The 22925-nt window shown below is 51.3% G+C and overlaps 3 protein-coding genes across 8 annotated transcripts in view; 1 reads left to right on the plus strand and 2 right to left on the minus strand.

Annotated features, from left to right (window-relative positions):
- The window catches only part of NUP188 (nucleoporin 188), a 47537-nt gene extending 45708 nt beyond the window's left edge, over positions 1–1829 (minus strand). For 2 of the 3 annotated variants that reach the window (XM_036260685.1, XM_036260684.1), the window contains exons 1-2: positions 1783–1829; positions 84–138 (exon numbers count right to left, since the gene is read on the minus strand). In XM_036260685.1, coding sequence (XP_036116578.1) covers positions 84–138; positions 1783–1814 — 87 coding nt within the window. In that variant the 5' untranslated portion in view covers positions 1815–1829. Of the gene's footprint in view, positions 1–83; positions 139–1782 lie in introns of those variants that run through there. The other variant, XM_036260686.1, reaches the window with a different exon arrangement.
- Positions 1830–1923: 94 nt separating this feature from the next.
- DOLK (dolichol kinase) lies at positions 1924–3997 on the plus strand. The gene has a single exon (XM_036261265.1). The coding sequence runs from the start codon at positions 2229–2231 to the stop codon at positions 3843–3845; it is 1617 nt and encodes a 538-aa protein (XP_036117158.1). The 5' UTR covers positions 1924–2228; the 3' UTR covers positions 3846–3997.
- Positions 3998–6346: 2349 nt separating this feature from the next.
- On the minus strand, positions 6347–22134 carry PHYHD1 (phytanoyl-CoA dioxygenase domain containing 1). 4 transcript variants are annotated; one of them, XM_036261750.1, is made up of 12 exons: positions 22090–22134; positions 20594–20717; positions 17189–17301; positions 14023–14098; positions 13838–13885; positions 11917–11972; positions 11769–11831; positions 11171–11192; positions 7854–7982; positions 7639–7755; positions 6827–6953; positions 6347–6724 (listed from the first exon to the last, which is right to left on the minus strand). In XM_036261750.1, the coding sequence occupies exons 1-12, from the start codon at positions 22123–22125 to the stop codon at positions 6679–6681; spliced, it is 957 nt and encodes a 318-aa protein (XP_036117643.1). In that variant the 5' UTR covers positions 22126–22134; the 3' UTR covers positions 6347–6678. The 4 variants fall into 4 exon arrangements, with proteins under 4 accessions (XP_036117643.1, XP_036117644.1, XP_036117645.1 ...); XM_036261751.1 differs by having other exon boundaries at positions 17189–17347; positions 20594–20673; positions 22090–22130; XM_036261752.1 differs by lacking the exon at positions 22090–22134 and adding an exon at positions 21342–21500 and having other exon boundaries at positions 17189–17347; positions 20594–20673.
- Positions 22135–22925: the final 791 nt, after the last annotated feature.

Below are 22925 nucleotides of genomic sequence, written 5' to 3' on the forward strand. Positions count from 1 at the left end.
CTGACCAGGGCGAGAAGGCAGTTTTCAAAAATAACAAACTACACAAAGAACCCCAGAACCCACTCAAGAACATTACCACTTACCAGTTCTCTCAGAGCTGACCTGCCAAGCAGAATTGTCCACAGTTCTCTACTGCTCCTGAAAAATGACAGAAAGCAGACTGGACTAAACTATATCACAGCTATTTTGTCTATTCTCTAAAGCAAAAAGCTCAATGTACAAAACACTTTGTTAAGCCCTGGCTGGTTTGGCTCAGCGGTTAGAGCGTCGGCCTATGGTCCAGAGAGACCTGGGTTCGGTTCCTGCTAAGGGCATGTACCTCGGTTGCAGTTTGTCCCCGGCCCTGGTTGGGTTGTAGTGGTGGCAACCACTCGATGTGTCCCTTTCACGTCGATGTTTCTCTCTCTCCCTCCCACCCCGTCTGAACAAAAATTATTGTCTTCGGGTGAGAGTGAAAAAAAAAGAGAGAGCATGCATTACCCTGAAGGAGCTAAACTTTACCCAAGCTCCGCAATGATTAAAGGAGGGTACAGTGACCACAAAGCTGCCTGATATAAGAGATGACACGAAGTCCGGCCCTATGGCTCCGTGGTTGAGCATCCACCTCTGCAGGGAGAGGCGGCTGGTGGATTCCATGTCAGGGCAAAGGCCTGGGTCGCGCCTCGATCCCCAGTAGGGGGCGTGCAGGAGGCAGCCCGTCAACGGTGTCTGTCGATGTTTCTACCTTTCTCCTCCTCCCCTCCTCTCTCTAAGCATGAATAAAAAACATTGAGAGCGAGCGAGCGAGAAAGAGACGACATGAAACAGCAGAGGAGGAAAAAGCAAGCCGGTCCTCACAAGTTCCCGAGTAATCAATGGAAATGCCAAAGAACATCTCACTTGAGCTGATTAAGGGAAGGAAGTGATTTCAGAGGAGATGATCAGTTTATAACATTTACCAAGAGCTTACTACGAGCTCTTCTGGGAGTTGAGGACACGAGACACAAACGCAAGGAAACGCCGCTGGCCCGGGGAGCAGTGCGGGGCGGGGACGCCTAACTGAGGAGGGGGTGGAGGGGGACGGAGACACCCGAAGCTGGAAGGTGGGGTTCGCGCTTCGGCCGGCCGGCGCCGGCCTGACTCCGGCCCGCCACCACTTGGCTAGCTCTGAGCTGCTCGTGGGAGTGTCTGTGAATCAGAAAGTGCCTCTCGCAGGGCGGGGAACCCGGGGAGCGCACGGGGCGCTCGGTCACCACTGCTCCTCTCCAGCATTTCGTCTCCTCGTCCCCAGAGCCCAGGACAGTGCCTGGGGCCGCGGGCCGCCGCGGGCTCGCCGCCGGGGAACAGGAAGACGGGGATGAATGAAAGGCTGCGCGGAGAAAGCGGGCGGAGACTGCGGGGAGCAGCGCGGCCGGCACGGAACCTCCGCTCAGACAGCACCTGGGGACTCCGGGAGCGTCGCCAGGGTGGGGGCGTCACGCCGGATGAGAGCGCGGCGCAGGGGGTGGGGGGGCGAGGGACGCGCCCATGGGGAGAGGGAAGGGAACGAGGCTGGGTGAGGAGACCCGAGGCCGGGGCTGAGGGAAGGACTGAGGCAAGGACCCCGTTCTTGGAGAAGTCGCCTCCGATCCGCGCACGCGGGGACCGTTTGGACGTAACCGTCTCCCTTCTCGGCGCCCGTTCACCTAGCCAGTCTTCGCCCCGCCACCGCCGCCACATCTCGCCCCCAACTCCCGCCCGGTTTCCACTCGGTTCCGAGCCCACGCCTCACAGCCACCCCAGCCGAATCGGCCCGCTCCGCACCTCACACACGGCTCGCCGGCGGCAGCCGCCATCTTCGCGCGCGCGCGCGCGGCCTAGCCCCGCCCCCAAGAGCCGTGCCCATGTGACCGCTCGCCTCCAAACGGGCGCGTGGACGGGGCTTTTCGTCACGTGACGGCGGGGCGGGGCCAACATGGCGGCCTCCCAGAGAGGTTAAGAACTCGCGGCTAGGACAACCGTGGCTGTGATGAGGGCGGCAGAGTGGCAACTTCTACGCCGTAGATGGGAGATGGTGGAGGGTGACCAGGCACCAGCTCCCAGTCTTCACAGAGTGCCCTACACTGGAGCTTGCGTCCTCGCAGCTGGAGAACGAAGAGAGAAGGTGCTGGCTGGGTGAAGCTGCGGCTCTCTGCCTCGCTGGGCTTGAGGCACAAAGTCCAAGGCGACCCTAGTCACCCCGGTTTGTCCCGGTTCCCAGGTCTAGAGACATGACTCGACAGCGCGCTCCCCCGGCCCCGGGGACCGGAGCTCCGCTGAGCGGGTCGGTGCTGGCAGAGGCGGCAGTGGTGTTTGCAGTGGTACTGAGCATTCACGCAGCCGTATTGGACCGATACTCGTGGTGCGCCGTGGCTCTCGCAGTGCAGGCTTTCTACGTCCAGTACAAATGGGACCGGCTGCTACAACAGGGAAGCGCTGTCTTCCAATTCCGAATGTCTGCAAACAGTGGCCTCCTGCCTGCTTCGATGGTCATGCCTTTGATCGGACTTGTCATGAAAGAGCGCTGCCAGGCCGCTGGGAACCCATACTTCGAGCGCTTTGGAATTGTGGTGGCAGCCACTGGCATGGCAGTGGCCCTCTTCTCATCAGTGTTAGCACTGGGCATCACTCGCCCAGTGCCCACCAACACTTGTGTCATCTCGGGCTTGGCTGGATGTGTTATCACTTATATCATGAAGCACTCATTGAGTGTGGGTGAGGTCATCGAGGTCCTGGAGGTCCTGTTGATCTTCGTCTACCTCAACATGATCCTGCTGTACCTGCTTCCCCGATGCTTCACCCCTGGGGAGGCACTGCTGGTGTTGGGTGGCATCAGTTTCATGCTCAACCAGCTTATCAAGCGCTCTCTTACCGTGGTGGAAAGCCAGGGGGACCCAGTGGACTTTCTCCTGCTGGTGGTAGTGATAGGGATGGTACTGATGGGCATCTTCTTCAGCATCCTCTTTGTCTTCATGGACTCAGGCACCTGGGCCTCCTCCATCTTCTTCCACCTTATGACCTGTGTGCTGGGCCTTGGCGTGGTCCTGCCCTGGCTGCACTGGCTCATCCGCAGGAATCCCCTGCTCTGGCTTCTTCAATTCCTCTTCCAGACGGAAACCCGCATCTACCTCCTAGCCTACTGGTCTTTGCTGGCCACCTTTGCCTGCCTGGTGGTACTGTACCAGAATGCCAAGCGGTCATCTTCTGAATCCAAGAAGCACCAGGCCTCCACCATTACCCGGAAGTATTTCCACCTCATTGTGGTAGCCACCTACATCCCAGGTATCATCTTTGACCGACCACTGCTCTACGTGGCAGCCACTTTATGTCTGGCAGTCTTCATCTTCCTAGAATATGTGCGCTATTTCCGTATTAAGCCCCTAGGCCACACTCTGCGGAGCCTCCTCTCCCTCTTCCTGGATGAACGAGACAGTGGACCGCTCATCCTGACACACATCTACCTGCTGCTGGGCATGTCTCTTCCCATTTGGCTAGTCCCCAGACCCTGCACACAGAAGGGTAGCTTGGGAGGAGCAAGGGCCTTAGTCCCCTATGCTGGCGTCCTGGCTGTGGGTGTGGGTGACACTATGGCCTCCATCTTTGGCAGCACCATGGGGGAAATCCGCTGGCCTGGAACCAAAAAGACTTTTGAGGGGACCATGACATCTATATTTGCCCAGATCATTTCTGTAGCTCTGATCTTAATCTTTGACAGCGAAGTGGATCTAAACCAAAGTTATGCTTGGATTTTGGGGTCCATCAGCACAGTGTCCCTCCTAGAAGCATACACTACACAGATAGACAATCTCCTTTTGCCTCTCTACCTCTTGATATTGCTGATGGCCTAGCTGCTGTGCAGCAGCGATGGAGGAAACAGGGACATGGGAAGGATGAATTGTCCCAACAGCAGCCAGCAACTTGGGCATGAGGAGCCAAGGGGTGAGAAGCAGATTTGATTTTTCAGTTGATTCAGATTCAAAATAAAAATTAAAGCTCTCCTGGTTTTAGTTTTACTGATATTAAAAAACAAGAGGCGTGAAGGATAGTGCAACAACTCAAAGAATTTGAGTGCTGTGGGCCACCCTCTCAGCTTGCAATGCTCAGAGGGTGCCAGAGTGGACAGTGGAGGCCATATTGCATAATGGTTAACACTTTAGGTCCTGTGTCAAACTAAACTGGTGAATCCTTGGCTGTACCACTTCTTAACTGCGAATGGCTTAACCACTATGGGCAAGATGGGAATAATATAAGAGCCTGCACCTCACAAGGTGTTGTGAGGATCTGTTGAGGTGAGGCGTGGACAGTGTTCAGCCCAGGGCCAACACATCATGAGCAATCATTAAGGGAAAGGTCATTATTGCCCAAGGCCAGTCCTCCTCGCAGGAAGCCAACGGTTATACTTTAATGGGTTATACTTGGGAGAAAGAGTAATCTTGGCTTTATTTAAAGGAGAACCCAAGAGAAAAATAGCCAAATGCATCTGGTTTCTCCCATTGGGGCTAGGAAGAGCTGAAGCGGAGGCTTGTTGCATGTGCAGAAGGGCTGGAGGAAGAGGAGCAAGTTTCTCCCCACTTCTCACCCAGCCCGGCAGGGAGGGGCCTAGCCTGGCTTCTGGCCTTAGTAGGCCTAAGTTCTCATGGAATTATTGCCATGTCCTTTTCCTCAGAAAAGTATTGAGACATTTTTGAGGGGCTCAAAGGAGACTTTACAAACCCTTCCCTTCTCTCAGACTCCCTTCCGCTGGTTAAGGAGGTCGCGAACTGTTGGGTAAGAGCAGCAGCTTTGCCTCAACTCCGTGTGGCCTTGGAAAGGGCTCTCTGTCTCCTGGGCCTTGGCTTGTCCATGCACACAGCGGGAGCTGGAAATTGAGATCACAAACTCAGGTAATGCAATGAAGAAGAACGAGGGAAGTGGGATGCAGAGAGCACACGTACCTCTAGGGAGGCAGCTCCAGCCACTCGTCAGCATGCTAGACTATAGGCCCAGTGCTGTTGACCTGTTCTTTCAAGGAAGCCTGGAAATCTTATTGTTATGTGAAATTGCCCAATTTTAAAAGGTTTTTATTAAAAAGCTAAGGCCCAGACAAAAACACATCTGTGATCTGGAATAAGCTAGTAGCCCCTGATTTGTAACCTCTGGGCCAGACCCTGGCTACACAGGTTCTAGATTTGTTATTTGTTCCTTTAAAAGGTCTGGGCCCCTACCAAGCATGCCCAAACAGGAGGGACCCATGGAGGCCCTCCATCAGGCCCAGAAAGAGGAAGGGCCTGGCCTGAAACCAGAAAGCTACTTGGTCACAGAGCCAGGACCAGAATCTTGGACTGGATTCCCAGCCCTAATTGTATTTCCCCCTCCCCCAGGTTAGAAGCACAGACTCTGAATCAGGCTGAGCTCGAACAACCAAACAGCTGTATGACTTGAACAGGTCACTTAATGTGTAAACGTGGATAGTAAGAGCACCTACTTAAGAGGTCCATTGGTGTGAGGACTCACTGAGATACAACATGTGAAGCTCTTGGCACAGTGAGTGAGTGTCTACTAAATGTGACTTGCTGTTAGGAAAACAGCAAGCCTCACCAGGCAGGGCTGGGGTACCCGGGATGATTTTTTTTTTTAATTTTTTAATTAATTTATTTTTGTTACAATTGTTTCTTTTTTCCCCACTGATTCCCCCCTCACCCTCCCTCCCTGCCCTGTCCCCAGCTTTATTGTCCATGTCCATTGTTCATGCATACAAGTTCTGTGGTTTATTTCCCCTCCCCCAACCCCCTTTTCTGGGGATTGTCTGTCTGTACCCCACTTCCACATCACTGGGACTACCCCATTCCTCAGACTGTTAGGTTCTTTATATTCCACAAATAAGTGAGATCATATGATACTTGTCTTTCTCTGTTTGGCTTGTTTCGCTGAGGATGATACTTTCCAGGTCCCTCCATGTCATCTCAAAGGATAAGAGATCTTTCTTTCTTACAGCTGCATAGTACTCCACTGTGTATATGTACCACAGCTTTTTTATCCATTTGTCTACTGATGGACATTGGAGCTGTTTCCAGATCTTAGCTATTATAAATAGTGCTGCTATGAAAATGGGGGTACATATATTCTTTCTGATTGGTGTTTCAGGCTTCTTAGGGTATATTCCTAGAAGTGGGATCACTGGATCAACCCGGGATGATTTTCTTTTTTTCTTTTTCTTTTTGGTATGTGCCCCCTAGTGGGAACCGAACCAGGGACTCTCATCCGCAGGCCAATGCTCCAACCGCTGAACCAAACCGACCAGGGCAACCCGGGATGATTTTCAACAGGGCCCTATGTCTGCTTGGGAAAGAAGGATAGAGAAACTGCATTCGGAAGTCATTTTTATTCAATGTCTTGCACCGTAATAGAGTTCTGTTGAGAGGGGAAAAGAGTAAGAAGCTGGCAGAGAAGTGGAGAGAACCCTTCTGTAGCTGAGAGGCTGCCTCTAGAGGGTGGTTGTGTTGGGGCAGGGGGGAGGGCTCCTGCTGCTCGGCTGCCACCTCTTGCCTGCCTTTCTGCAGGGCCAAGGGGCACAGACACGAGCAGAAAGAAAGCTCAGGAGAGATGTGACTTCCCCATTGCAGCTGGGCGGTCGGGTGAGGTGCCGGTGTCTGCAGCCCACAGCTTCCGGGGAGGGGACAGTGCCTAGCCCTACAGGAGCCTTTAGGTATACAGTGAGGGAAAGGGCAGCTTAGCTGTTGGCTGGAGCCTGCAGAAGACAAGAGGAAACGACCCTAAAATGTCAGTATCACTGCTCCCCCAAGCCTCCAGGATCTTTAGGAAACGGGGACACCCCCTCCCTGCTACCTACCAGTTCTCTGGGCTCCAGATGGTGCCAGAGGCCTCCATGAGGTGGAAAGTATAGGCCTGGCGTGAGCGGTCGGAGAGGTTTTGCTCACTTTTGTGCACCACTTGTCCGTGGATTAAGACAAGAGCCCCTAGCAGGGACACGGCAGGTCAGGAAGGGACACAGGGCCCTCCAAGACTCAATCAGTTTTCTCAATCAGTTTTATGGCCTATTCAAACCCCCTCACCCCCTGCCCCATTTTCATCCCTGAAAGCTCAGAGGCCTGCAGCGTGCCCCAGGATCTGAGGCTGTGTTGTGGGACATTGGTTCCCCAGGACTTGGTCTCTTCTGCTGGGGCCTGTGCCCTTGGCAAGCTTTAGCAAGGGCATCCCCTTCTGTGGTGTTTGCAGAACAAGGCAGAAGCTGGGCTGGTCAGCTGGGATCTTGCCAGTGAATACTGAGTTGAACCTCAGTTTTCCCTTTTCCAAAAAGAAGAGAGGGCACTAATAGCTGGTATCTGGGAGCACTTGCTGTGTGCCACACAGGTTCTGTGTAAACATCTTAGATACATCTCACCAACTCCCCCACTTTCCATCTGGAGAAACGGAGGCTCAGAGAGAGTCAATCATTTTCCCAAATAGTCCAGAAATACCAGAGTCTGGAGTCTAGTCTGATCGGAGACCTTGCTGTTAGTCCCTCTGCTTTCCAATTTCCCAGTGTCCAGTGACCTCTCACTCAGGGAGTTCACAGCACTCTGGTGCGGGTGGTCAGAGCAAGCAGAGTCCCACGGGCTTGGCCACAGGGCCCTGCCTTCCTGCCCTCTGCATCCCACCTACCTCTCTGCACTGGTGTAGGCACAAAGAGGCTGTTATCCCAGTCTGGGTCTGACCCCAGGAAGCTGATGCCAAGCACCGAGCCAGGAGGGGTCCGGATCATCCTTCTCGACACTCCACCTGCAGACCAAGATGGAGCCTTTAGCCTTTCTTTTTTCCAGGCCCCTCTTCCATGGTGGGTAGGGTATGAGTGGGCAGGGAGAGACAGGTGTCCTTACTGGTATGGGAGCCAGGGATGAACCAGAGGCATCCGTTCTCCAGCGTGGCATCCTCCACCGCGATCCATATGCCCAGCACGCGGCCCAGGGGCTCCGTGTACAGGAAGGAGGCATCCTGGTGAGGGGTGACTGCAGAAGCCCACTGGGCATGAGGAGCCGGGCCCCATTTCGCCTTGGCCCTGTTTCCCACTCCCCAATCATCTCAGAGCCCTCCAGGCCCAGCCTGCCCATGATCAGTTAGAATTTCATCACTTCCTGGCCTGGAGACTCGGAACAAGAGATTTTACCTCTTAAAGCTTCAATGTCCTAAAACTGTAAAGTGGCCCCAACACTAACCTACCTCGTGGGATCGCTGGAGGAGTCCATAATGTGTGAAAAGTGCCAGTGCAGGACCGACATTGTAATTACTTGCTAAAAAGCAGCTGCTATTGTTTAATTCCAGCCAGGTAACTAAAGCCATCGTCCTTAACTAGGGACAAGCACCTCCAGTACCAGATGATTCACCCAGTATAAGTGTAAGTCTGGGGAGTTGAGCACAAAGTTGGGGGGAAGCACAACTGACCAAGCATCATAAATAACCCCCCCATAATGCTGGGGCCCAGCCAGGATGGAGGACCACTGACCAAAGGACCTTTGTCTGTAACAACCAAGTAAAGGGGGTCTCGCCTCAGCCTTCCTGGGGAATTGTGTGTTTCTGAGTACCAAACTTGAAGAGGGGCATTGACAATTCCGACAGTGTCCAGAGGAAAGTGTCCTAAAGGTGAGCATTCCAAAACATTTGGAGAAGGAATGGCTGAATGGAAGTGCTGGACTTGGGGAGGGGATGGCCATCCAGTCAGAGAGACTGTCCTCTGACTGAATGGCGAGAAGAGGACGTGGTCACAAGGTGGCCAGTTTGGGCTAGTGTAAGAAAGGAATGGGCTGTCTGTGAGTGGGTAGGCTCCCTGTCACTGTGAGTATTTGAGCATAAGTGGGTAATTGCCCATGAGGGAGGCCATAAAGGGTTTGGAATTAGACCAATTTTTTTTTGCTGAGTCAGTCCTCCAGGGAATTTGTTAAGACTACAGGATTCCAGCCCTGACCAGTTTGGCTACAGTGGTTAGAGCGTCAGCCCTTAGACCTGAACTGAAGGGTTACAGGTTCAATTCCGGTCAAGGGCATGTACCTGGATTGCAGGTTTGATCCCCAGAGGTGACAGTTGAGGTCATATAGGAGGCAACCAATCAGTGTGTCTTTCTCACTGTTGTTTCTCTCTCTTTCTCTCCCCCTCCCTCTCTCCCTTCCACTCTATCTAAAAAAATCAATGGAAAAATATCCTCAGGTGAGGATTAACAAAAAACAAAAAAAACAGGATTCCAGCCCAGCTAGTATGGCTCAGTGGTTGAGTGTCATCCCATGCACCAAGAGGTCACTGGCTCGATTCCTGGTCAGGGCACATGCCCGAGTTGTGGGCTCAATCCCCAGTAGGGGGCATACAGGAAGCAGCCAATAGATGTTTCTCTCTCTCGCTCCCTCTTTATTAAAAATCAATTAAAAAAAACAGCCCTGGCCAGTTTGGCTCAGCAGTTGAGCATCGGCCTGCATACCAGAGAGTCCCGGGTTCGGTTCCCACTAGGGACACGCACCACCAAAAAGAAGAAGAAGAAAAACAAAATCAATAAAAATCAACCCTGGCCAGCCCTGGCCGGTTTGGCTCAGTGGTTGGAGCGTCGGCCTGCGGTCCAGAGAGACCAGGGTTCGGTTCCTGCTAAGGGCATGTACCTCGGTTGCAGTTTGTCCCCGGCCCTGGTTGGTCGTGCGGGTGGCAGCCACTCGATGTGTCCCTTTCACATCGATGTTTCTCTCTCTCTCTCTCGTCCTCTCTCTCTCTCCCACTCTATCTGAACAAAAAATGGAAAAATGTCCTCGGGTGAGGATAAAAAAAAAAAAAAAGAAAATCAACCCTGGCCAGTTTGGCTCAGCAATTAGAGCGTGGGCCTGTGGACCAAAGAGTCCTAGGTTCAGTTCCAGCCAAGGGCATATACCTCGGTTGTGGTTTGACTGCAGCCCTAGTCGGGGTTGTGTGGGAGGCAACCAGTCTATGTGTCCCTCTCATGTCGACGTATTTTCTCTCTCCTTCTCTCTCCCCATCTCTTTCCCTCCTGTCGACTCTATCTGAAGATAAATAGAAAAATATCCTGCCGTGGCTGGTTTGGCTCAGCGGTTAGAGTGTTGGCCCAAGGACCAAAGAGACCTGGGTTCGGTTCCCGCTAGGGGCATGTACCTTGGTTGCAGTTTGTCCCCGGCTCTGGTTGGGGTTGTGTGGGTGGCAGCCAGTCAGTGTGTGTCTCTCTCTCTTCCTCCTTCTCTCCCTCCCGCTCTATCTGAAGATAAATGTAAAAAAAATATCCTGGGGTGAGGATAAAAAATATATATGTGTATATATCCTTGGGTAAGGATTAAAAAAAAAACAGCCCTGGCCGGTTTGGCTTGTTTGGCTCAGCGGTTAGAGCGCTGGCCTGTGACCAGAGTCACAGGTTCAATTCTGGTCAAGGGCACGTACCTCAGGTGAGCATTTAAAAAAATTAAGCCCAGCCGGTGTGGCTCAGTGGGACCTCAGAGGTCTCAGTTCGATTCATGATCAGGGCACATGCCCGAGTTGCAGGCTTGAACCCCCAGTAGGGGGTGGGTAGGAGGCAAATGATTGATGTTTCTCTCTCACATGGATGTTTCTATCTCTCTCTCCCTCTTGCTCTAAAAAAATCAATGAAAACATATTTTTTTAAAAGAATACAGGATTCCCGGGCCCTGGCAGCCCTACTGACTCATGATCTCAGGGAATGGAGCTCAGGAATCTGTTTTTTGGTGTTTTTTAATCCTCACCCGAGGACATTTTTGCATTTATCTTCAGATAGAGCAGGAAGGAGAAAGAAGGGGAGAGAGAGAGAGACAGAAACATTGATGTAAGAGACACATTGATTGGTCGCCACCCACATGGGGACAAACTGCAACCAAGGTATGTGCCCTTTGCAGGAACCAAACCTGAGACTCTCTGGTCTGCAGGCCGACGCTCTAACCGCTGAGCCAGACCGGCCAGGGCCAGGAATCTGTATTTTTAACTAGTTAGGAGTTGCATCCAGGTTCAAGAACTACTGTGCCAAGGCCTTCCGGACACCCTCCTACTCCACTGTTCCAGGAAGCAACGAAGGTAGCTTCTTTTCCTTGGCCTATGGACATCTCGGCAAGTGCCCTCCCTCCCTCTGAAGACCCAACAACCACTAATGTCCCAGATCTCCCACCATGGCCTCTGCTGGGCATTCAGTCCGCTCTGGGCTCACCTTCGCCACCAAAGTGAGGTTGCTGCAAGAAAGAGAAGGCTAGATGAGACCAGGGGAGGGCAGGATTGGAAAGGGGCCACTCTGAGTCTGTGGGGAGCTGTTCCCCAGGATTTTCTATCAGCACCCATCTACTGAGCACCTACTGTGTGCCAGGCCCAGGAAGGCTGCAAAGAGAAAAACCACCCTGCCCTTCAGGGCACTCCCAGTCTGACCATGGACATGCCTAATGAAACACGAGGCAGAAGTGAGGGGCAGCAGGAAAGGCTGGGACCCAGGGCAGTCCCTCTCTTCCCAAGGGAGCTGGAAGGCTTCTTGGAGGAGGTGGTACCGAATGGGGTCTTGAAAGCTGGGAGCAGAGCATTTCAATAGCCAAAAATGGGAGGGGGTAGTCCTAGGGATCCCCTTCCCTCCTACCACCACGTTTTAACTGTGCCAGGTGCCTTAGCCAGAGAAGACCGATTTGACATGTTCTCCCCCCAACTTAACAATAACTTTTTTGGGAAGCAGCTTTTGTCCCATTGTAAGGAGGAGTTTGGTACGAGCACTCTGCCCATTTTACAGAGGGTAAACTGAGGCCTGAGGAGGTTGGGGAGCTTACCTTAAAGATGTACATGCTCTGCACCACCACAGGCATCTGGAAGCCTAGACTTCTGACCAACGCCTGGAAGAGGGCAGAGGTCACACTGCCAGCCTAGTCACACTCACATCTGGCCCATCCGCCCACCCTCGCCCCCACCTCTGCTCACCTGCATCTTGGGGGAGTGTGTGACACACTTGAAGACAGGGTCATAAGCGTGCAGAGCTGTAGGACAGAGGTGGGCTAATGGGCCAGTCCCCAGCCCCTGGGCATCCAAACTCAGGCCTCATGTCACCGATTTTGTGCATAAAGCTTTCTGCTATTTATAACCAAGGAGTGGGCCCCACAGACAACTTCACCCCACCCTAGGTCCCATCCCACCCACAACCTTATTCTTGTCCTTCCAGACATCTGAGAATCACTCCAGTCCTGACTTCCCACTGTTCAGAGGACAAAGGGCTCCAAGGGGCACATCACTTGGTAGCATTCTCAGTATTGCCACTTACTCTATGTGACTTCTCTCCTGTGAGCCTCAGTGTCCTCCTCTGCCCTGCCTCCCAGGCTGCCTAGGACTCCCAGGGCTAACTCATGTGCAACCACAGCCCAGGCCTGCACTGAATAGCACTCCTCTCATTATTTGCTATGTTGTTACTACAAAAAGCAGGGGACTGGGGATGGAGCTGGGGGTGGAGGTTGAAATGTTATATGTCAATTATACCTCAATTTTTTAAAAAGCGAGGGTTGAATGTACTAATGCCACTGAATTGTACACTTCAAAATGGTTACAATAGTAAAGTTTATGTTATATGTATTTTATGACATTTTTTTTTTTTTTTACAAAGCTACCATGATATAACTTCAGATTTAAAACTAAACAGTCTAGCCCTGGCCAGTTTGGCTCAGCAGTTAGAGCATCGGCCTGCAGACCAAAGAGTTGCAGGTTCAATTCCAGTCAAGGGCATATACCTCAGTTTCGGTTCAGTCCCTGGCCCTGGTCGGGTCAAGCGGGAGGCAGCCAGTAGATGTGTATCTCTCATATCGATGTTTCTCTCTCTCTTTCTCTCCCTCCCTCATTCCCTCCCTCTCTCCCACTATATCTGAAGATAAATGGAAAAAAAATATTTTAAAAGGATTAAAAAAACAAGCAGTCTATCCCTGGCCTGGTGACTACCTGGCTGGGTGACTAAGTTGGGTGGAGTGTCATCCCATCCACCAAAAGGTTGCAAGTTTGATTCCAGGTCTGGGCGCATACCTAGGTTGTGGGTTCAATCCCCAGTCAGGGTGAGTACGGGAGGCAACAGATCAATGTTTCTTTCTCACATTGATGTTTCTCTCTCTCTCTACCTCCCCCCCTCTCTCTAAATATCAATAAAAACAGCCCTGGCCAGTTTGGCTCAGCGGTTAGAGCGTCGGCCTGCGGTCCGGAGAGACCCGGGTTCGGTTCCCGCTAAGGGCACGTACTTCGGTTGCAGTTTGTCCCCGGCCCTGGTTGGTCGTGCGGGTGGCAGCCACTCGATGTGTCCCTTCACGTCGATGTTTCTCTCTCCCTTCTTCTCTCTCCCTCCCCCTCTATCTGTACAAAAACGGAAAAATATCCTCGGGTGAGGATAAAAAAAAAAAATTAAATATCAATAAAAACATATCCTAGGTTGAGGATATAAAAATAATAATAAGCAGTCTGCAAAATAAATTATAATGCATTGTCCTGAAAAAAAAAAAAAAGAGAGAGAGAGTTTCCTAGCTTGGTTTGGGTAACTCAGAACAGGGACCATGTTAACATGGTAGGTGCTCCTTAAGCAGGCTCCAGGGAGCGGTGGGACCCAGGAGTCCCCCAGGCCAGGGCCTGGATCATCCCCAGGCCAGGGCAACTGAGGGGTCTGCATGTGCCCATCTGTGTGTGGGGTTTCTGTGGACCCCTGTTCCCAGTGCCATGTGATTAGCATCATAAGATGCAGGGGAGCAGGGCAAGAGGGGGCACTGCTGTCAGAAATGCCATTTGCGGGGCCACTAACTTACTGTGTGCTTTAGGTAACCCCCCTAAATTCTTCAGGCCTGTTTACCCAGGTCCCTTCATCAAGGTGCCTTCTTACCGTGGCCAATTTTGTTGATGGATTTCTCTGGAGGGACCAGGAAATTTCCTGTGGCACAAGGAATAGATAAAGGTGAAGAGCTGGGGTACAGCCTCCCCTGGGTAGCTGACCTCAGTGCCCCCCAAGCCCTGAGGGCAGATACCCGAGTCCAACGCACCCCCAACTCTAGGGCCCCAGCTACGAACCTTTTTTGTCAAAAACACCTTTCTCAAAGAAGAATCGAATCTTGTCGCCGCTGTTCAAGAAATAGTCTGAGCTGCCCTGTGGAGGGGGAACATCAGAGGGATTGAGAGGGTATCACGGGGTCAGAGCTGGGCCTGGCGAGGAAAGAAGAAAACTCAAATGCTCCACAGGGCTATAGACCCTACTGGTGCTTCTCAGACCTGTCCACTGCCTCAGACCTGAGGCAGAAGTGAACCGAACCCCAAGTACCTGGAAGCACAGCCAGAAGCTACAAGCATGGAATTTCTTGGAAACCTCTTAATAAGTGACACGACTCACACTGGCTATGGTATGTTCACAACACAGGCATAAGAACCAAACAGGCCTGCTGCCCAGATAGTTTTGGGCCACTTGTGTTACCTTTCAAAGCGTCCGTTTCCTCATCTGCAAAGGGGAATAATAACAGAATTGACCTCCCCAGTATTGTTGGAGGCTTTAGGTAGAGGCTGAATCGTATAGCAGTGGAGAGCACAGACCCTGGAGCTAGAATAGTTGGGTTTAAATCTCAGCTCTGCCACTGACTGGCTGTATGACCACAACCATATTACTGAACCTCTCTGGGCTTAACTTCCTCATAAAACATAGTTGCTATTAATTACCTATCTTCATAGGATGTTGTAGGGATTACAAGTAGATATGTATAAAGCACTAGAACAGTCCTTGGAGTAAGGTTAAGTGACATGTGAACATCTGCTTTTATTATTATTATTACTATTGCTGCTAAATGGAAAACACCTGGCAAAGGCATGGCTAAATGCTTGAAAATATAAGCTAGTACTAATCGAGAGAGAGAAACATCGATGTGAAAGGGACATTTCAAGTGGTTGCCACCCACACAACCCAACCAGAGCCAGGGACAAACTGCAACCAAGGTACATGCCCTTAGCAGGAACTAAACCCGGGTCTCTCCAGACCGCAGGCCAATGCTCTAACCGCTGAGCCAAACTGACCAAAGCTTTCTGCTTTCTTAATAACCTCTCCATGTTAATTTTCATATCATGTTTTAAATTTCTTAGCATTATATGAAAATGATGATGCAGAAAGATGCCCCATGTTTTCCCGTGGCTTTAGCCACCCTTGACCACCATTATATATATCCCTACCTTCCTGCATGGCAGCATGAGTGGAGTTGGGTGGCACCAACCCCCCCACCTGGGTTCCCAGGGGCACTGCCCTGACACTTCCTCATGTGTGTCTGTGTGGCTCAACTTGGTGACCTGCCTGGCCTCTTCAAAGCCCTTCCCGCTAAAAACAAAAAGTTTTTTTTCCCAACATTATTAGCTCCTCTGCACCAGGGTTGAGGGAGGAAAACAGGTCAGGAAAACATAATTGATAATAATATTGAAGGTAATGATGCTAAATGTGTCAAAGATTTTACTTAATTCATTAAATCACAAGGAAGCCTTGGCCGGTGTGGCTCAGTTGGTTGAGCATTGTCCCATGCCTGGGCTTCAGGCTCAATCCCCAGTAGGGGGTGTGCAGGAGACAGCCGGTTGATGTTTCTCTCTCTCTCCCTCACCCTTTCTCTCTTTCTAAAATCATTAAAAACATTAAAAATAATAATTCACAGGGGAACCCGTAAGATATTCAGTGGAGAATTCCCTGAACCATGCACATGTGGGCAATAATGAATGCTGAAATGAATGTTCAAATCAATGCAAAACTGATCTGTCTACAGAGCAATAAGAATAATTGCATTCTGGCCCTGGCCAGTTTGGCTCAGCAGCTGGAGCACTGGCCCGCAGACCAGAGAGACCCGGGTTTGGTTCCCACTAAGGGCACATACTCTCAAAAAGACAACAACAACAAAAAAGAATAATTGCATTCTGAATAATTGTAATCAGTACAGGGCACTGAATAATAATTGCATTCTGCCAGACCCAGTTCACATTTAGTTCTATAGACAAATATCTTATGTGCATAATAATCAATTCTATACGACTTAGAGTTGTAAAATAATGCAAAGGCAATGAGAGGTGGGAGGAAGGTAAGCTGGGGGAACTAGACAGGACACCCTCTCATCTTTTTATAAATTTCAAAGTCTTTCACAAGATCAGTAGTGAATATTGAGGGTTTACTGAGTACCAGGCACTGTGCCGAGCTTTTCACAAGCACTGTAAACCAAGATATATAGACTTGTTTCTCCCGTCCTCCCCCTGCCCCCTCACTGGTCTCTGGAGCATTCTCAAAAGAGCACAGGATTTAGCTCCCTCACTCCTGGGAGCCTTTGAGGGACACCAGACACAGGAACCCTGTATCTGCTTTCCCCATTGGGATGCTGACAAATTAACTTTCTAGAGGAAATTATCATTCTGTAACCCTTTTTCTTTTTTTTTTCCTTTTGGTATGTGCCCCTACCGGGAACCGAACCCAGGACTCTCTGGTCCGCAGGCCCACGCTCCAACCGCTGAGCCAAACCAGCCAGGACTAACCCTTTTTTTCCTTCTAAAGTTCCTGACCTGTTGGCTGTATGGCTTGGGTCGTTGTGATTCCCTTTGTGCCCACCAGATGGCAGGAGCTCCTCACCGTAAGTGTGAGGCCCGTTAGTGGGCCTGGACCACAGACAGCGTGGGCTTGGGGGCTGAGTAGAGAACTGTGTGGGAGAATCTCCAAGTCTCATCTTCCCCATCTCAAACTGTGCTGAGTCGTACTAGGTCACTAGAGGGAAACGAGCAGTTTGTAGTCTCATTGGGGGATAAGCCCTACACAGGCGGGCCCATTAGAATCACTTGGCTCATTTTGGGTCACTGGCCACCAGGAGGCCTTTGTGACTGGAGAACTATGGAAGAAGTGGTGCAGAGCAGCAAACAGTATGGCTTTGGTATCAGACAGATCTGGGTTCAAATCCTTGCTCTATTGATGGCTAACTAACCCTATGGTTTGGGGCAAGCGAGCGAAGCTCCATTTCCCCTGCCTGTCAAATGGGGACCGTAATGCTACCTTACACATTCACAGTGAGGAGTGAAGGAGATCTGCATGTAAGGCATTTAGCCTGGAGCCTGGCACACAGAAGGCTTTGGGCCTGATTTGTTACCACAATGAGCCTTGGGCCTCCAGGCTGCTGCTCTGGCTGGGGATTGAGCCCCCCATCAAAGACCAGCTCACATCCTCACCTGCCCAGGTACCTACCTGGGTTGACAGTTGCTCCTCTCCCTGGGTGGAAAATTCTGTGCGGCAGTGGGGAGGGACATCCATCCCGGCCACTATTTCACCAACCCTCTGTTGTATGGCCACACACTCGTCTGCTGACAAGAATCCTTCTAGTACCAGGAATCCATCCTCCTGGAACTGCAGGAAAGAAGGAGACGGGCTTCCCCCGGCCCTCAGACGTTCTTTATGTGAACTGCTTGGACCCCCTCCCCCAAACTGTGGAAAAGCAGGATCAAGTCTTCTGTTCATTGCTTTGTCCCTCACCCTGGCCAGTGTCTGGCACCCAATGAGGAGCAATCAGTATTGGCTGGAAGAATGGAAGAAGAAAGGGAAAGGCAAGGTGACCCCGCCTTCCCTTCCAGTTGGGCTTGGGTCACAGGGAAATACAACCTCATTCATTTATTCAACCAAAATTGAGCGTTGACTGTGTACCAGACACGGTTTTAGGAGTTAGCGACTCAGTGAGGAGCCAGCCAGCCAGGAAGCCTGCCCCCACCCACCCTGAGCTTCCAGTCTAGCAAAGGAGGCTGACAGGGAACAACCAGCACACAGGGGAACAGACTGTCACAAACTGCTGAGTGCAAAGAGGGAGAAGACAGTTCTAGAACTAAAGGAAGAGGAGTCTAATGTAAACCAGATGGGGTGGACAAGAGTTCTCAGGGTAGCAGCTCCAAGGAAGCGACATTTAAAGGGGCCCAGCCGGTGTGGCTCAGTGGTTGAGTGTCAACCCATGTATGCACCAAGAGGTTGCTGGTTTGATTCCCAGTTGGGGCACATGCCCAGGTTGTGGGCCTGGTCTCCAGTGGGAGGCATGCAGGAGGCGGCCGGTCGATGATTTCTCTCATCGATGTTTCTCTCTCTCCCTCTCCCCTTTCTCTCTAAAATCAATAAAGGAAAATAAATTTAAAAAAAATAAAATAAAAAATAAAGGGGACCAGCAGAATAATGGGACTGAAGAGATAGGGGGAGCACTCCAGACAGAGGGAGCAGGATGTGTGAAGCCCTGGAGTGCTGGAGACACACCAGGAATTGGGATAGAAGGGAGGCGCGAGGGTGGCAGGGGCCAGGCCATGCAAGGAGCTGGGCTTTATCATGAGTGCAGTGGGGAGTTAAAACCCATGGCGTGCCCTGGCCGGTTTGGCTCAGCAGTTAGAGCGTCGGCCCGTGGACCAATGAGTCACATGTTTGATTCCGGTCAGGGGCACATACCTCAGTTGCGTTTTGTCCCCGGCCCTGGTTGGGTCGTGAGGGAGGCAACCAGTCAATGTGGCTCTATCACATTGATGTTTCTCTCTATCTCCCTCTCTCTCCCTCCCTTCTTCCCTTCCACTCTATCTGATAATAAGTAGAAAAATATCCTCAGGTGAGGAATAAAGAAACAAAAAACAAAAAACTCATGGCTTACTCTGATTTGCTTCTAGTCCTCTTATTCTGAGGCTACGGAGATAAGGAAAGAATATCTGCATGTTTGCACATACAGTCTTAACCTGAATAGGGCCATCGCAAGTCACCTACTGAATCCACTGTGAAGTGTCTGATTCCCAATTTCTGACACCACCACCGCACCCCACCCCCGCTTTTCCCTCCTCCATGGATGCTCAGTTCTACTTTCCAACAGCATGTTGGGGACATTCATGACCACCCACCATGAGCTCTTCAGTCTCTGGACAGCTCTGCGTGATAGAAACTTAATCCTCATCTCAGAATCAAGCCAAAAACAGCCCCTCTGGGAACTGGGTCATCCACAGCTAACTGTGCATACCTGTGTGATTCTGTAAACACACTGCTAGCACTCTTGAGAAAAGAAGTTGGAGAGCCCTGGCCAGGTGGTTCAGTTGGTCAGAGTGTCAGTGTCATCCCATATACCAAAAGGTTGTGGGTTCGATTTCTGATCAGGGCACATACCTAGGTTGCAGGTTCGATCCCCAGTTGGGGCATGTAAGGGAGACAATCGATGGATGTTTCTCTCTTTTTCTCCCTTCTTCTTTCTAAACATATCCTCAGGTGAGAATTTAAAAAAAAAAAATACAGCCCTGGCTGGTTTGGTTCAGCAGTTGGAGCGTCCATCCGCAGAGCAGAGAGTCCTGGGTTTGATTGCGGCCAAGGGCACATACCTCAGGTGCAGTTCCACCCGGCTCCGGTTGGGGTTGTGCAGGTGGCAGCCAATCAATGTGTCTCTCTCACATCGATGTTTCTCTCTCTCGCTCGCTCTCTCTTCCTCCCTCCCGCTCTATCTGAAGATAAATGAAAAAATATCCTTGGGTGAGGATTAAAAACAAAAAACAAAAAAGGCTGGAGGATTAGCAAATAGGGGAGCAAAGATGAATGTATGGGGGAATTCACTGAAGCTTGTTTAATGACAGCAATAAATCAGAAATAACCTAAATGTTCATTCAGCACAAGGGGATTTGTTCAATAAAGGACAGTCTATCTGTCTAGAACACAACATAACTGAAAAACATCATGTGGTAGAAAAATATTTACTTAAAAAAAAGGAAAATATTTACTGACATGGCAATATGTTCCTGATGGGGGAAAAAAAAAAAAAACAAATACGAACTAGTAAGTATCCTAGCCATTGTGAGAACTTGGGCATATGGCACCCACTCAATAAGCATAAGCCAAAGCTATTACGATGGACCGTATAATTTTTTTTTAAGAGAAACATAAAAACATCGTTGTGAGAGAGAAACATAGATGGGCTGCCTCCTGCATGCCCCCCACTGGAGATCGAGCTGCAACCTGGCATGTGCCCTGATCAGGAACTGAACAGGGACCTCTCAGTCCATGGGACGACGCCCATTCCAATGAGCCAAACAGGCCGGCCTATGATGGACCTTTTAAAGATTCTACGGCTATATATTAAAAATATTGTGACAGTGTAAGAATTTTATGGGGTGGTTTAAAATGTTCTCTTTGAGCTCTTCTGTATTTTTCTTGTCATCAGGAACAAACGACAAAGGTTATGTTACGTAAAGGACTGTGTCACTCTAATTCCCCTGAGTTAAGCTTTTGTTTGAGAGCACGTTGGACTCTGGCACACAAGTCCGGCTCTGGGAGACAATCACCCCGGCGCTGGCCCTGCCCCCAAATCGCAGGCCCAGATTTGAGCTGGGGCTGGCTAATCCTAGTGCTTTATTATGGGTTTTGGTCACATATGCACATATTCCCATCCCACCTGGCCCTGCGGTCTGGACACCCCAGGCTGTGTACAGAAGTTAGAGGTCGTGGTTGGGAATCAACCACTCTGGTTTCAGTTTCTTCTATTAAAAATGGCAGGGGGGTGGGGCTGAGTTCTCAGGACTAGGAAGTACTTTCCGTTCTGTCCAGAGGGTCTTCCCACTACTACCTGACCCTCCCTACCCCAACCCTGCAGGCCCCTACCTTCTGGAGCTGCTCGGGGTTCAGATGGGCCATGAGGACAAGGCTGGACAGTCAGGCAGTTCTCTGTGCTGCACGCAGTGCTGGAGACGGAAAAGGTCAGGAGGGGAGGAGGCTGCACGCAGTGCTGGAGAGGGAAAAGGTCAAGAGGGGAGGAGATTGCATAGAGCATGGGAGGCCCAGAGGACTTAACCATTCCCTACCCAGATAATACTCAATCCCTGCCACACCCGGGCCCCCTCCAGACTAAACCCCCATCTTTTCAGGCCCCCTGACTTGGGATCCTGGAGGAGCCCTTGCCTCTGTCCCTGAGTCCATCTTCCCAGTGAATCTAGGATTAACCCTTTCTGATCTCCTTCAAGGCTTTTACTGCTCCCCCACACTGGGGCTGGCTGCTTACCAGGTACCCAGAGTTGAATTCAAGGAGTGTCTAGGCAAAGAAGCCAGGCAGACATATGGATACCTGAGTGCCAGCCCAGGTGCCACCACTAATTGTGACTAAAGTTCCAGGGGCCCCCAGCATTATCTAGGTAGGGGAAATGCAGGGTGATCTGTGGGTTCTGCACACCAGACTGTCCCTGACTGGCTTTGCCTTCCAAAGGTGGAGGAGGCCTTCCGGGAATTATCTGGGCCCCTCCCAGCTCTGAAACCCTAGGTCCTGGGAGGATCATGGAAGGGAGTGTGTAGATTCACCTGCAGCTCACAGGAAAGTAGAAGATAAGGGGGATCTTAGAAGGGGTCTGTTCCCCACCTCCAGGCCTAGGATGTTGGGCGTCTCAAGTTAGGCTGGCATAGTGGAGGCCAGGGGTCAGAACAGCATGCACAGCTACCCCTCTAGCAGACACGCTCAACTGCTGACGGCCGTTCTGGCTGCAGCTACTGAAAATCTGCCACTGGCCTTCCCGGAAATGATGCTTTCTGAATGGCAAAGGGACAGAGTGTCTCAGGATTGAGTGCAGGGACACAGCTCAGTTCTTAGGAGCCTTGGCCCAGACTCAAATTTTATTTCTTGGGTTACCCGCTGGGGCTAGCTGCTTGGTCTCAGCTTCGCTAGGAGGGCAGGGGAGAAGTTAGCCTCACCAAGCTGATGCTGGGAGGACGACGCTCACAGGGTTAGGCTGGGAGAAAGTGAGGTGAAACCATATAGGAAATACGGTGGAGATTCAGCCCACTGGCTCTCTGGCCTCCCCTGATGCAGCCCCGCAACGGACAGACATGCACCAGGAAAGTGAGGGGCCATCGTGCGGGACTCACAGCTCCTCTGGGAACCTCGCCAAAGGCTTGCAGTGGAGGCTCAGTGAGGCAGACTGGGTTCTCTGCGCACCTGGCCTCACTTTCCTCATCTGTAATTTGGGGATAACAGAAGTCTCTCTTGTAAGGAGGAGGATGTACTTCACTGCTAATGAAGAGTTTGGGCCCTGGCCGGTTTGGCTCAGCGGTTAGAGCGTCGGCCTGTGGTCCGGAGAGACCCAGGTTCGGTTCCCACTAAGGGCACGTACCTCGGTTGCAGTTTGTCCCCGGCCCTGGTTGGTCATGCAGGTGGCGACCACTCGATGTGTCCCTTCCACGTCGATGTTTCTCTCCCTCCCACTATATCTGAACAAAAAACGAAAAAAATGTCCTCGGGTGAGGATAAAAAAAGTTTGGCACAAGGCCTGGCACTTAGTAAATGCCTAACAGGTTAGCAGGAGCTGTTCTGGGTAGAACGTGGGGATATTTTATTTTATTTTATTTTTTTGGTACGTGCTCCTAGCAGGAACTGACCCGAGACTCTGGTCCACAGGCCGACGCTCCAACCGCTGGGCCAAACCGGCCAAGGCTGCCCTTTCTTCTTTATCAAATGATCCCTGCCCTAGGGCCCCCTTGTCAGCCTAGCACAAGCCTCACTGGTCCAAAAGAAAAATGTCCTTTATTGGGTACCAGGAGCAAAGCTCTCTACTGAAAACCCCACCTACCTGCATAGTCATCATGAGTAAGCCTCAGAACAATCCTGCACAGCTGCCAACACCATCCTTTTACAAAGGAGAAAACAGCCCCCACATCAAAACAGCAGAGCTAGAGTCTGAGGGCAGCTCTGCCCATCTCCTTGAGCCTCTGCCCTTGACCCCACAACCTTCAGCAGGCCCCCAAAGGGGCTGGGAGCAGGTCAGACGCTCCCAGGGTCACTTTAGCCCCACCTCTGCAGAGCCCTGGGGACTGGCTGTTGGAATTACAAGAACCTATGAGAGCAGAGAGAGGAAGTTCCCATTGTACAGATGGGGATATGGAGACCAGGGGAGGGGAAGGATCTGCTTCATGCAGAGGGACCTGAGACAACTGGCTCCTGTTCCAGTGC

This window comes from Molossus molossus, unplaced genomic scaffold, assembly GCF_014108415.1.
Source record: "Molossus molossus isolate mMolMol1 unplaced genomic scaffold, mMolMol1.p scaffold_m16_p_14, whole genome shotgun sequence".
NCBI lineage: Eukaryota > Metazoa > Chordata > Mammalia > Chiroptera > Molossidae > Molossus > Molossus molossus.

What these genes read in the sequence shown, in the direction of transcription:
- DOLK (XM_036261265.1), top strand. Translation starts at nt 2,229, where the DNA reads ATGACTCGACAGCGCGCTCCCCCGGCCCCGGGGACCGGAGCTCCGCTG.
- PHYHD1 (XM_036261750.1), bottom strand. Translation starts at nt 22,125, where the DNA reads ATGACCAACCAGGGCCGGGGACAAACTGCAACCGAG. An exon ending in GGGGACAAACTGCAACCGAG is followed by an intron (nt 20,718 to 22,089) that starts GTACGTGCCCTT and finishes TTCCCTCTCCAG; the next exon opens with CACTGCGTGCAGCCTCCTCC. An exon ending in AGGAGCAACTGTCAACCCAG is followed by an intron (nt 14,099 to 17,188) that starts GTAGGTACCTGG and finishes CCCCCTCCACAG; the next exon opens with GGCAGCTCAGACTATTTCTT.